The 15274-nt window shown below is 36.6% G+C and overlaps 1 protein-coding gene and 1 pseudogene across 8 annotated transcripts in view; both read right to left on the bottom strand.

Moving 5' to 3' along the window:
- Positions 1-15274, bottom strand: part of INPP4B (inositol polyphosphate-4-phosphatase type II B) — a 579259-nt gene that overhangs the window by 101121 nt on the left and 462864 nt on the right. For all 8 annotated transcript variants that reach the window (XM_074338475.2, XM_019730782.3, XM_074338478.2 and 5 more), the window contains one exon: positions 4107-4284. In XM_074338475.2, the coding sequence (XP_074194576.1) occupies positions 4107-4284 (178 nt within the window). The remainder of the gene's footprint in view (positions 1-4106; positions 4285-15274) is intronic.
- On the bottom strand, positions 11415-11847 carry LOC109446924 (alpha-ketoglutarate dehydrogenase component 4 pseudogene; annotated as a pseudogene).

Raw genomic sequence — 15274 nt, 5'->3', positions numbered from 1 at the left:
TAATGACCCTATATCATAAGATTAAAAAAAATTAAATATTTTCATAAACTAACATGTAGCAAACAAGCCTAGTTATCCATCAGGAGATATACTAAGAATGGAAGTATTAGAATAATTTAATTTAGTTTGTGCACTTTAGGCCATGAAACATTTATAGACAACTTTTTCTCATGAAATTTCAGTTATGTCCTCCACACCCCCACCCCACCTCCCCACTTGTTTCCTTACTTCTATATAGTGCATCTTAGCACTCATGGAACATTTGACAATACGAGGTGTGGTCAAAAAATATTGTGAATGTTTAATTTAAAAATCATTTTTATAGTAAAAGACATATTTCCATTAACTTCTCGCAAAATACTCTCCCTCGCTTTGAACTCATGTATTCCATCATTCTTGCCACTTTCTGAAGCTGTTCTGGAAATCCTCTTTTGTGAGTGTCTTTAGATGCACTGTCGTCACTGCCCTGATGTCCTGAATTGATTCAAAACATTTACCTTTCATGGTTATTTTGACTTTGGGGAAGAGCCAGAAGTTGCACAGTGCCAGATCGGTGAAAAAGGTGGATGTGAACACACCATAATGGTTTTATTTGACAGAAATTGCCATATACAAGAAGCTATGTGTGACACAGAGCGTTGACATGATAGAGAATGGAGTAAAGACACTCACGAAAGAGAACTTCCAGAACTACTTCAGAAAGTAGCGAGAATGATGGGATAAGTGTGTTCGAAGCAAGGGGGACTATTTTGAGGGGGATTAACGGCAATGTGTCTTTTACTGAAATAATTTTTTTTATTTAAACATTCACCGTGTTTTTTGATACCTCATATAGTATAGTGGTTAAGTTCACAGAATCTGGAGCCAGATGCACAAGGTGGGTGATTTTTGGCTCATTATATATATTCTGTACCTCAGTTTCCTTTACTGTATAAAGTGAGAATATTAAAAGTACCTACTTCACAGAATTAGGAAGATTAAATGTTGAAAATTTTGGTACCCTCTCATGAACTTGTGAACAGTTAAGACCTTATAATAGTATCTCAAAATTAGTAAACTTCCAATAAATACTAGCTATTATCATCATCATTAGCATCGTAACCATTATCATCAAGAAACTTGACTCTCTTGGGAAGACCGAGCCTGTGTCTTATTGAGTTTTGTGCCCCCAAATAGTATGCATTCACTAAACAGTTTTACTTTTTTATAAATTGTGGGGTTTTGTTTGTTTGCTTGTTTCTTCCATCAGTACACATTTAGCAGGATATTATTTTCCTGGGGAGTCTTAGTCCTGTGGTTTGGTTATCAGCAGCAACAGAGATAACATGAATTTCCTTTGGATCTACAAATATTGCTTTGTCTGAGACTCTGACTATGTCCTATTGGTGAGTTATATTTCTCTGTTGCCCCTTCCATTTCCCCCCGATTCTGAGTATATATTTAAGTGATGATGCATTCATTGCTATTATCTCTAGATGCAATAGCTTACCTAAGAGGAGAGACGCCATCTCATTACAGAATTGAATGCCTCCTTCCCTACGACCCATGGGCTTCCCTCAGCTTTCCCCAGCTCCCCAGTCTACCACAGCAGACTGTGTGGAATTCTCCCACATTCGGCTGCTCAAGGACTATATGACCTTCAGAGTTCTCTGATAAATGGGAATAACAAATTCCTATTATATACTGAATATCCTATATAAATGAATCCCTAAGAAAACAACTCAAGTACTTATGTTCCAAACATACCAGTTCAGATTCAATAAAAGAAACGAGATTATCAGTGAAGAAAGGATTTTTATTCTCTAATCCAGTGTGTAAGACCCTGATCTTAAAAGTTTTTAAGCTAGATTGTGCTAATATTAAATTATACTAAAATGTAAGATAGCACTACAACTATTTACAACTATTTACCCTTTATGCTAAATTTTTGGATCATGTTTTATTTTAAACCATGAGCACTGTCTTCACAGACTACGCAAAACTCTGTTACTTCAGAGAATTCTTTGAAATTCCAGGCGTACCTGGCAAACTTAACTTTAAAAAGATCCTCCTGATTTCAAGGGCTGACAGATTTATTAGTATATGCAGTAGAAAAATATAGGGGAACAGTTGGAGCACTGCTGAATTAAAGGAGGAGAAAGTACATGCCCTGTCCCCCTACCCAAATCACTGCAGCAAGTTGTAAATGATACATTTGAAATGACGAGTCCCTGCCAAATACACAGGAAGTTCCTGCCCAATAAACCCTGCTCTGTGATCACTGCAGTGACGTGCTACTGTGTTTCCCCGAAAATAAGACCTAACTGGAAAATAAGTCCTAGCATGATTTTTCAGGATGACATCCCCTGAACACAAGCCCTAAATGCGTCTTTTAGAGCAAAAAGTAATATAAGACCTGGTCTTATTTTGGGGGAAACATGGTATTTGCTCATATTTAGTACTTAGGTGAATCCAGAAAACTTCACCTCATCTACAAATCCAAAACAGAAATGTACCAAAATGAAACTGTTTTACTGGGTGCAACTCTCCTCTTTTTGTCCTTTATCCTGGCCACAACGTATTTATTATTAGACATATTTATTGACTACTGGAATACTTAAGTGTTGCTGAGGAGTTGATCTATTTTTATTTTTTAAGGAAGTGTCAAAACACATATATTACACCGAGGAGACCAGAAAGTTTCCACACCAGAGTCCACCAGACCCAGATGTAAACCCTGGTTTTTTCGGAATCCTGGGTTTGACTCTAGCCACATGATTTTTGCACGTTTCTTAACTTCTCTGAGCTTCAATCTTTTTCTTTGTGACATGCAGATAATATGCACCCGCCACTGGAAGATTATATGAAATAACATCAGTCATGAAGCTCCTAGCATAATATTTGACAACATTGGTACTTGTGAAATTTGGGTCAATTTTTCCCTTTCGTGTCATGATGGAGACACCTGTTCTGATACGGAGAGGATGCTGCATTTTGAACTGGAGCTCTTAGGTTATAATTGTTCACTTTTTAGTTTATTAGACAATTCATTTGACCTTTCTGAATAGATATTAGCTGATTTTTAATGAAAATAGATATTAAGTTATATCCTATGAGAAAAATATGCGATAACATACATTGTAAGCTAAAATGTTAAATAAGTTCAAGGTATTATTATTATTACACATTAGCATATCTGAATCAAAAATATATACATATGTAGTATTCAGGTTTCTATTATCTGTTCTTCAGGGTCCTGAAGAACTATATTGCTATTTTATTCTAAAATAATACCACAAGAATTTTATTTGGTCAGTTTCTTCAAGGGCATATTTATTGGAAATATCTCATAATAAATGGCAAGGTGTCCTCAGAATGCAGAGGCTATGGATGAGTGTTGGAACTTGACTCCAGGACATCTGGTTTTACATAAAAATCGAGCTGCAGTTTGTCTTGTTCTATCTTAGTTCTCTCAGCTTCTCTAATTAGTTATGGACGTTGATGTTGAATATCTATGACCCGCCACACTACCTTTCCCCCTCTGTATATAAGGTGCAAGTCACCTTTGGAAAAATTAAGGCTAATGTCCCACTATATTTCAGATAATAATGAATACTTTTGGACAATTTTAGAACCTTCTCTCAGTAAATAATGTTGAAAGGAAATTCAGGCAGAGGAATTACACCACACTGCCCCGATATGAATCCACATCAAAGTCCTGCGTTCAAATGAAGTCACATTCTTATTCAAATGTATAGCTTTACATGCATAAAAATTAGATGATCACCAGAAGAAAGTCAAGTAATTTTTAAAATCTAATTTAATTCATTTTATAAGACCATGAACCAAAGAAAACGAAGGATGTCCAGGAGAGGAAAAAATATATACCAACCAATAGTAGGTTTCATTTCCTACTAGGAAAAAAAAAAAAATTAGTGCTCAGTAAGATTTGGAAAGAGAATTGAGGCCAATTCATTTTGATCCTGTGGCAATACTTTGAAGCTTACTTTTTAACTTAGTCAATTTTATACTTGCAGATGCTATGAAAGGCAGTGTGTGCAGAAAGCAACACCAATGGGAATAGGGGTGTTTCGTTTTCCCCACTGTAGGGATGATTTGGATCTTACTTTTTCTGAAAGCATCTTTAAAGAATTCTTCAAGCTGTCTGGAGAATGCTGGCTTGCAGAATTAAGCAGTAGGTCTGCATGGGTTGCTATCAGAGGTTGTAGTTGATTGATGTTGCTGAGAACTTCTTTTGCTTTGGCTGTGTTTTCAGGTGAATAGTAAATAAACTGGTATCCAGTACTGCAACAACACAGATAAAGGCGAGTTAAACACGAGGCAGAAAGAATTTGCAGCCCTTAACATCAGATAGCAAATGATAAACATAACTCCAAATATCATTACTTCCTGTTGAACTGTTCCAAGAGATGTTTACGATGTCCTAAGAGATTTTTGAGTAAAATAACCAAGATATCTTTTAAGAGTTGGTAAAATAAATGCAGTCCTTATGCAACCACTAGGAATATTCTTTATGATTACATCCATCAAGTATTAGTCATCAAAGCAGATTAGTATTAATATTAGTTACTAATGAACTTGAGGTCACACAGTGTGGAGCTTTATACATGGGGGTATTCGAATATAAATCCTGGCTCTGGCACTTACTAGCTAGGTGACTTGGGCAGCCTTCTGTTTCCTCATGAGGAAGGTGGGACTAATTATCAAAATAATTCTAAGAGGTGGGTAAGACTGATGATCGTTCATGTGAGGTGCCTAAAAGAGTGCTTAACACAGAGCAAACATTCAATCTCTACAAACTATATTTTCTCCCACGATACTTGGAGCAAGGGAGTAAATTTTAATAGCTGAGAAAAGGGGATAAGAGAAATCAATGCCAAGTGGCCACATGGGGAATTTTATTGGCTAGAAAAAGGACTTTTTCAGCAGAAAAAAATGTCATCATACTATTTTATCACCACCCTTTTTGTTCCTTGTGGTTTTTTAATTTAACTTGTTAAAAAAATCTAAAGTTGATTACTTGTTACAATTACTGACTTTCAGAACCATCATGTAGGAATTGTTCAAGCATGTTATGGGGGTAAGGATTCCACAGAGGGAAACAATCTTTGGCCAATTTCATTAGGAAAGACCAAGGAGGCATTCTAGCATGGAAAGAATAAAACCGCAAAACACCAAAATGAAAGAAAAGAGCAGCCACGGGTGGTGCATTCACATGGTTGCTGCAAAGCTTGCTGACATCCCTTTACATCCAACTGTCAAAGCACTTTGCATCATATGTTGCAACCTGTGTTGAGTATTTATTGAATATTTTCTCTATATTTACCAGCTAAATTAGTAAAACTCCCATCATTCCATTTCTTATTTTCAAACTGTAGCATTCACTCAGAAAAGTTAACATACAGGAAGCCCTCTCCTTACATCAATGATTTTCAGGGGAAAGTGTCAGTTTCCTCAAAGAGACAATATTCTTACAAACATATAATGTATATTTCATCTACCTATCTATTATTTATTTATTTATGCATAGTGATTAAAAGAAATGTCCTTAGTTGCTTGGGCTATTCATAAGGCAGGACAAGAAGCCAAGCCAGGGTAGGTTTATGAAGAAACACATTGTTTGTCTGCAACGCTTAGAATTTGCTCTCAGTTTTGTACTGTAGACTTTTAAATGTCAGAAGCTGGCACTGAAAAATAAAACACACATTAACTACTTATTGTATATTTTAATGAAAATTGAAGTACATGATGAATAATGATGGCGAGAAAGAGAAAGGAAACAATAGCTTCTGCCAATGATATATGTCTCCTTCTGACTTATCTGCTCTTATGCAGGGGTGTGTTAAGACCTTTAACAAAAACCATGGACTGGGATGTCCCCTACTCATCTGTACTCAGACTTGGTACAAAGTTCCATCCACTAGTCTTCAGTAACTCAAACAACCTTGCAAAGAAGATGATTATTTAAAGATATTGGTGCATCGCCAGGGTGGAGACGATGCTGGATGCCCAGCAGCTCTGGGGCAGAGTAGGACTTCCTACAGACCTGACACAGAAAGCAGTCAGGAGTAGCTGCTCTGCGATTCCTTTTCACTGATCTGTTCTTCTGTCATTATAATGCTTTCTGGTGTCATTTTATGGGTACTGACAGGCCTCCCATGGCTCAGCTCTTGGAAAGCTAGCGTTCTCAAGGCCATGTGTAGTCTCTCATCTTTCTCTTCACATGACCGTCTTCTCTGAGTATGTCATTCCTGGCCTCTCACACACTTACTCCCATGCATTCTTTGATTTATGTCACCACTGTCATCCTTCTTTAGTAACATCACGCTTTCCTGGTGGTTCACTGTCACTTTATTCCCAAACATTATCTACTATCATTATTTTTTTTCTACACATTTCTTATTCTTCAAATTCCCTTAGTCTCTTCTCCATTTGAGTTGAACACATACATTTTCAAGATTTATTTCTCACATGCTCTTTCCTTTTATCCCAGTTCAGCTATGCTCAAATTTTAACAGCCATAAGAGTCACTTGAGGATGGGGACAGGCCCTAGGTATTAATTTTTTTAAGAATGCAGATTCCCTGGCAACACCAGGAAATTCGGCTTCAGTACGTTGTGGTATCTGAAACAAGCAGGTCAGGAAATCCTGATGCTGGTGGAAAGTAGAGCACTTTCCGAAATGCCTGTTGTCACTGTTTTGACTGCGATTCCCTCTAAACCCTTGATCATTCTGCACAAGGACTCTGAAAAAAGTTCACTATTCTTATTCTAACTTATCCTAATTTTCATGAATGGTTTCCAAGGCTACTTTCGTACTCCATCATTATATTTGCACAAGATGCTTCGGTTCCCATCTCATTCCCAGCGTTGCCTCCCCTCACCTTTCCCATCATCCTTCCATCTTTTCTCTCCCACTATACTCCCTACCCTCTTCCTCTCCTCCCCCAACACATTCTTCAATCACCATCATGGGACATAAGCATAACTCCTGCCCCCTGCTCCTAAGTCACTCTCTGTTGGAGTGGAGTTATAGAGCAGGCATCGGTTCTCCTGATTAAGTCTTTTAAAGATGAGCACCTTGCCTAGTGAGGCTGAAAGATTCATTTTCCACAATAAAAGCCACTGTTGGTGTCCAGGATGAAATATCATGGTACGGAAAAAAAAAATATCGCCACCACAAAATAATTTTAAGTATACATAAATTCCATCTACCTATTCAGGGCCTTACTCTTTAAACATGTCATATATTTTAACAGTTATAGCTTCTTAAATGGAAGGTTATGTGTATAATTTAATTATCGAGATAAAAAGAATATAGCTAAACTATTCAATAGTGGTCTAAAATTTAAACTGAATTTAGACACTTGAGTCAACTATCAATCAGACAAAACCAGCAGAAGGACAAAATATTTGCTTGGACAAAACCAGTTCATAGGATATATACAATAGAGCAAATTATAGATAATAAAAATTGAAATTGGTTTCATAATAGTTTTCTATTGATGAAACAAAGTGTATATATGCACATATACACATTTTAATTTGATTTGTTTATTTAAATTCTTTAATATCAATTAATTAGAATACACACACACACACACACACACACACACACACCTGCTCATATCTGAGTGTGTGCATGTTGTCACTGGGGTGTCATATTTAGGAGATATAAAAAAAAAATAAAGCACATAGTTAAATAATATTCATATTCATGTACTCTAAATTGCTAAACACAGTTAAAATACAATCAAAAAATGCTTATACAGTCTTTTTATCTTTGAAACTTCTATTTTTAAAAACATATTAGTTTCATGTTAATTCTAGAATCAATGTTTCGAACAAGGCTGATTCTGCCATTTATTAGCTCTGACCAGGAATGCCAAGTAAGAGGGATAAAACCTCAAATTCATTGTGGTTCAACTTGCCCTCAGAGGAAATTTACTTACTGAGTCTGATCCCAGTGGCCCCTACTATCCCACTTTTCAGTTTGCAAGCCCTTACTTGCAATTTCTTGGCCATTAAACTTATCTCTGTATAACCTTAGGCCTATTCTTGTTCTGATAAAGAGTTCCCAAGCACTCTAATAGGGCCTTTACATAAACAAAGTCCAGTGTGGTTTCACTTCCTGCCATGGCCTATTCCCATTTACCCCTGAATTCATGTGCTCTGATTTCCTTCGCCAACTTCCAAGGTGCTGGCTGGTTCTATTTCTCCTAATTTGGCTTCTGGTATTTTCACGCTCACTCCTCTGCGAAGGTGTGATGGAGTTAACACCCAAATCAGGTCTTCCAATTCCTCCCATCTAAAGAATTTCTCAAGTCCATCGTGGACTTTATCCACTCCTTGCCTAATCAAAGTATAGAGGAAGATAAGGAACAACAATAGAAACCATTCCCAAATATCCTACAAAAGCAAATATTCCCTGGACTGCAAATGGGCATAGGGACATTTACAGGTGATGGAAATGTCTTAAAGTTGGATTGTGAGGATGACTGCACAACTCTATAAATTTATTAAAAATCACTGAATTGTACACTTAGAAGAGGTCAGTTGTATGGTATGCAAATTACACTATAGATGCAGAGAGTTGAATGGTGGTTGCTAGGAGCTGGGGGGAGGGAAAATGAGGAGATGTTGGTCAAGAGGTACAAAGTTTCAGTTATGCAGGATGTGTAAGTTCTGGGGAGCTACAGCATGGTGACTACAGTTAACAATACCATATTGTTGTATATTTGAAATTTGCTAGGGTAGATCATAAGTGTTCTCACCACAAAAACAAATAAAAACAAAAAAAGGAAAATGGTAACTATGTGAGATGATAGACAGGCTAATTATTGATTGTGCTGATTATTTCACAATGTAAACATATATCAAAACATCAAGTTATACACCTTGAATATATAAAAATGTCATTTGCCAGTTATACCTCAGTGAGACTGAGGAAAAACAAAAACAAATGTGCCCAGTGCATGATATTATAGTGCTGGTGATTATGATTCTGGGATACAGAAAAGCAGAAGGGATATTTAGGAGCCATTTAAATTTTTGTCCCTGTTAAATCTGATGATATTTTTGGGGAGGGTATCTAATAAAACCAATAATTTACACTGTAGAATTAACCAGAATATCTCTCTCTCTCTCTCTCTCTCTCTCTCTCTCTCTCTCTCTCTCTCTCTCTCTCTCTCTCCCCTTCTCCTTTCTCTCATTTCAATAGCTAATAATTCTTGGTCTATGCTATAGGACAAGCATTATGCTAAATTCTTTTCAGGGACTATTTTATTTAATCTTGATAACAATTCTTTAAAGAACAAATATTATTCCATTATACAGATATGGAAATTGAAGTCTGGAAAGGTTAAGTAACTTGGCCTGGATCACACACCTAGTATGGATGGTAGAACCAGGGTTCAAACCCAGGTCTTTATTACTGCACAGTTTGAACTCTTATGTTTTACAACCTCATGAACATGGTATTGACCCATTTTAAATTTGGAAAAGATATGAGAATTAACACAGACAACAACTTTTATTTAGTAACATAATGGTAAGTACAGACAATAAATATTAAAATAAAATACAAATAACTTCTCATTAAAACAAAGCTCATTAGAGAAGATGCAGGATTCTATTTTATAACACAGATTAGACTAAAGAAAGAATTTGAAAATCATCTTGCAGTAAATTGCTTCCAGCAACTATTTAATGACTGCTACTTCCTCAATGCATTGAGGAAAGCAAGAGGCCAGAGCCAGCCAGCAAGGCAATCAGTGGCTGAGTGAGATGGTATCTGTCCTCTAAATGCCACAGCCAGGGCTGGTGGCAAAGAAGAGAAAGGGGATAGCATTTTGGCCTCATCTTCTTCCCACAAGACCTTGCAAACCTAAGGCTCTATATTTTTGATGCGGGCAAACATCCTCGAGATGCTACAGTTGCAAGGCTGCTTACTAATCACTCAGTACTACAGCTCCTTACATTACGAGAGCTCACAGTCTTTGAAAAGCAGTGTACAAGGGTGTCACCTTGCATCCAACTTTTCTAGGTATTTATAGTTGATTTTTTTTTCATGTTACCTGGTTTTCCATATTTGCTGGAAGTTGTAGCAGCAGAAAGGTTTTACAAAGACATTTCTCTTATTCTACAACTAGATAAAAAGGAGATAGAAAACAAAACTATCCTACAGAGAACTCTGTATCTGTCTGCACCACTCTAAGTAAACGTGTTACCTTTCCGAAAACATTCACCAATATGTTTAGATTGATGTCTTCTGTATACTTATAATTTCATGTTTACTTTTAGGTACCCATGAAATTTTTTTATACATCCCTACATACCTCATAGGTCATCACATACTAATTGAAATGACTACACGGTGTTCTACTCTGGTGATGCAGAATAGTTTGCTTATTCATTCAGAATGTTTCTAATATTTTACTATTATGAATAGAATCTATAAACATTTCTGAAAAATTATTTTTTCTTTTATCATTTTTATTGTAGGTATATTCCTAAATAAATGGTTTTCTTCACTTGATATTAGCCAAAAGGCTGAGAAGCAGTTTCAAGCGGTGTTCTTAGGGTGTATGTGAGAGAGCTATAGAGAACCAATAAGGCTAAAAATGTTAGAAATATTTTTACTGACTCTGTACAGAGCAATTTTAGGCAGATTAAAATACTAACTGATCTGAGTGCAAATCACCTATCGATTCATGTGTTGTTGTTTTTAAGTAGTACAGAAAAAGTAATTTACTTTTAAAATTATATTCGCATAAAAGCCGAAAGGAATTGGTTGGAATAACTTTCTAAATCTTCTATCTGGTGAGTAGCAAAATCAATTCCTAGAAAGGTCATCTGTAACTAATATTATTAGTTAATTAGTTACAACCAACATTGTTCATTTATTAAGAGCATGTGTTTTGTGATGAATATATACTGATTGCTGGAGGGTAAATGAGTATGGAAGACGAATTTGAGAGTGGGGGCAGAACTCTTATTTTGTAGCTCTGGCTCTATCATTGTCAGTATGGATGATTCAGTGTTTGGACCTCAGCATTTTCATCGATCAAGTAAATAGGGGAATTTGTGATCTCTGAGATTCCCTGTTACTTCTAATAGTTAAAAAATTATTTCCTGAGAAAAAAAACACAGACTCAATAAACTAATTTTCTTATTTCCCCAAACTCCTTTTCATATTGAATATAGACAACTGACTTTTTTAATAAGCGATGAAAACAAATGGTTTATGTCCTGTACAGCCTTTCCCAGTGGCCTTGGCATTTACCCAATTATAGAAACCAGAAACCTAAGAATCCTTCAACCTTACCCAGTTTCCCTCAAGCCTTCATCCAGCTGGATTTAAATCCTATAAATATTTCCTAAAAATCTTCTTTAACTCAATAGTCACCATTTGCTCATACCGTTACTATTATAATAGTCTATCTAATTGTTTACCCCCCCCCTTTTTTTTTTCATTTTCGAAGTCCTTTATTGTAAAGACTATTGTTTCGTTATGATGACAAACACCACCCACATTGTCAGTGCTTATTCTGGACCTCCACATTGGATAGATTCGATTTCTTCTTGAGACACAAGTTTCCTTCTGTATTTCTGAGGTAATCTTTTTATTACTTCTGCAGTGTCTGGTGGACCCTGATGCATCAGCCAATCTGGTGATTTACTTCCCTTAGAATGCTGGGAAATTGAAGAAGAGTGAGATGTTTGATCTCAACACTTCTGATACATTGGGCTTAGGATTGTCTCCTCTGTCAGGGAACCTTATTAATGGAGTATGTGGCTTGACCACCTGAACGACACTGCTGGCAGACGCCATCTTGCTGCCCATCATCTATTTACCCTTCTTAAGTTCTCTCCACACTGTCACTCAAAATGCAAATCTGATTGTCAGGTGGGGTCTCTGGTCCTGCTCACTGCATAAGAACGCAGGATATGGTGAGGCCGAAAAGGAATACCCACGGAGCCACAGGTGGGAGAGTCATACCATTATATTCTCGATGGCGGCTGGTCGAGACACAAAAGCAAACATCCACCAGTACCCCAATGAGAGATCTTTCTGCACCCCGGTCTCACTGGCAGCTGGGTCAGACATAGGAAGTAGGATCAACACGATCTTCAATCCGCTTCTCTGCCAACCAACCAACTCCCTAGTGTAGCCACAGCAGTTATATTAGTGGCTAATGGCTAACCAGTAACAGCTAATGGCAACCTAGCCACAGCAGATGGCCATCTGATTACAGCTGATGACCATCTACTACCTGCTCTCTGGGTCTCTCTCTCTCTCTGTCTCTCTGTCTCTTTCTCTCTCTGTCTCTCTGTCTCTGTCTCTCTCTCTGTCTCTCTCTCTCTCTCTCTCTCTCTCTCTCTCTCGATTTTTACCTCCCACTCCAAACAAACATACAGAATCCAAACAATTGCCAAGCCCTCCTAAACATCTCCTAACCAATCTTTTTCTCTCCACCGGTGTTGATACCATCTCGGGCCATGCTATCTTTCTCCTCACATGCTCATTGCAATGACTACTGATTTTCACAAGAGCCTCATGAGCGGGAAGAGGACAGTGGAATTGTTCAGGCAAGTTCCTATCTAACAAAGATTTTGCAATAACACCATTTTTTCCCTCATATTACACAAGCCAATTGTGAAATTTTCCCATGACACACATCTCACACGTACATATTTTTTTTAAGTTAGTACCTTTACTATAATCTTGCAAAGAATGAGATACTCTCTAGTTAGCTTCCAAAGTCTGGAAAATAGAGTAGTTTTAATGTTCTGAATATTTGTTTGTAGATGACTTTTTTCCTGCTGTTTGCTGCCTTTGGAATGATGGATACTAAATATCTAAGCAAGCTAATAGAGAGCTTTAAAAAATATGCTGTTTAATCTGAGTACAAACTTCTTCCTTGGATTAAATGCATACTAGTTGAAAAGACATAACTGTGCCATGGTTTAAAATACTTTTTATTAGTTCAAGGTGAAGGAGAAATGAACTCCTGATTTATAGAAAATAAGTCATCAAACCATATTATCTTTTCATATTTAGCTGTTGAAGTAAGCAGAAAAAAGGTTTCTTTCTGCAATTTGCTTATTCAATTTAACACTTTATTTTTCAAATCCTAATCTTCCTGTTGATTAACTTTTTTTCTGAGATAAAACCAGAAGTTATACCTTAATAACTGTGTGAAATCAAAACATTTAATTATAAAGTGAAATTATCTTCCTAAGAAATAGTGATGTTATACTTAATAAGTCTTTCCTCAAAAATCTAAAGATTTTAACCATTCCTTCTAACAATCTAATCATTTGATAAACCAATAACATCGATAGTGCAAATAAGGAAACTGAAGGCTTTCTAAAACCCCACAATTAAGACTGATCATGTGTTTTATTTTCATACACTATTCTCTTCATTGTCACTATAAATTCTAGGTCATTTAGCAAACTAATTTTCATTTATAATTAAAATCAATGTCTTTAAAATAAAAGATTTTAAGAGTTCTGAAATGTCACAGTATACACTATGCTTCTTGACTAACCTTCAGACCACACTCTGCTTTACAAGTTTTTGGGTAGGTGAATGGAAGACTGTCCCCAGATTTTCAATGTTTAACTCACCATTGCATTACTAATATTGAACCACATTTTAGGTTGGCTATTTTTATAAAAACTATCAACGTGCTCCTTTCAGAACACACAATTTATTTTTTTCTTAATGTGAGTAGCAACAAACACTAACATTCTAGTACCTGATAAATGGCTGTTTTTAAAGCCTATAAGACATTTTCAACAAATGCCCATTTCCTAATTTCGCAAACATTCCCTATATCACACTGATCTCCTCACGCAGGGAGGTGATTCTCCCATGACAAGCAATCCTTCCACTGCTTTCATTCTCTCCCTCAGATACTTAGTAGCTCAACAAACACTTCTCCAGTTACTTCCTGGGGATACTGTGGTAAACCAGATAGACCTAGCCCATACCTCACACTACACACAGTCTGGAGGGGCAGACAGACCCGTAGGGATGCATGTACTCTGGAGGCAAAAGCAGATGTGGTCTAGCCAAGGACTCGGAGAAGGCTGTGGGCAGAACTAAAACTGAGGAAGTTCAGTTTGGTTCACTATGGAGGGTGGTGTGAGAGGAAGAGATGATGGTGTGAGCAGTGAGACGAAGCTGGAGAAGACATCAGGGTCAGAGTACATATGAATATATTATGTACCTTGGACTTTATACTCCAGGGAAGAGGCAGCTGAAAGTGTTTGAAATTATGAAATCACTAGATTGGATCTGCCTTTTAGAAATATTATTCTAACCAAGGTGAGAAAAATGGTTTGGATGAGAGCCAGCTCGGAGAGAATGATTAAGAGATTTGGTGTAGACATTTAAAAGATGGTGCTGCTATGGGTTAGGGTTAGCCTAAGCCATAATTCATTATTGAAACAAAAGATTTCCTGAGAAATAGGAAGGTAGAACTGACAGAACTGATTTTTTTTTTGGAAGTGGAAGCAAGGGAAGAAAAGTTACCACATTTTCTAGTGTCTAAATTGAACATCTGGGTGAATGGCTGCGACTTTTGTTAAGAAAAAGAATCCTAAAGAGAGGTGTGAGGGTAAGGGAATGAAAGATGACATAATGTGTTGACTTTGAAGTGTTTGGATGATACCATTAATGGGGAGCTTTTTGCTAGATGGTTGTAAATATGTGTCTGGATCCCATGAGCCATACCTGGGCTTAACACAGAGTGGTAGCTAAAGCACTGTGCTCAAGAATTTGTGGGCTATTAGGCATCTTACACACATTGGTACCACTTTTTTTGACGGATAATACGGCAGCATCTCTAAAATTGAACAACCTCAACTAAGAAATTCCGCCTTTAAGAATTTATCAGAAAGAAACAAATTTGCAGGGACGTAAGAATAAGGGTGTGCCTTGCAAACACAGGTGGTTGTAACAAAAAATTAGAAACAATGTAAATGATCATCAATATTATACTGATCAGATAATTATTCAATCAATAAAATCCTGCTTAGCTTTTGGAAAAAAATTAGGTCTACATATATTGAAATTAAAGTTGTCAAAACATTTTTGAGTGAAAATATACTTGTTTCCATAGTTTGCATAAATGATAGCTAATATCTATTAAGCTTTCATTATGTTTCAGGTAGCTTTAGAAAATGTTTGGTGTATATGAAATCGTTAAATCTTCAGAACAACCCTATGAGGTAAGTAATATTATTTCCATGCTACAAACGAG

The sequence above is a fragment of the Rhinolophus sinicus genome, chromosome 15 (genome assembly GCF_057876585.1).
Source record: "Rhinolophus sinicus isolate RSI-liver-muscle chromosome 15, RSI-T2T, whole genome shotgun sequence".
Taxonomy (NCBI): domain Eukaryota; kingdom Metazoa; phylum Chordata; class Mammalia; order Chiroptera; family Rhinolophidae; genus Rhinolophus; species Rhinolophus sinicus.
The sequence above is the reverse complement of the archived record's forward strand: the minus strand, read 5'-3'. Positions and strand labels throughout refer to the sequence as shown.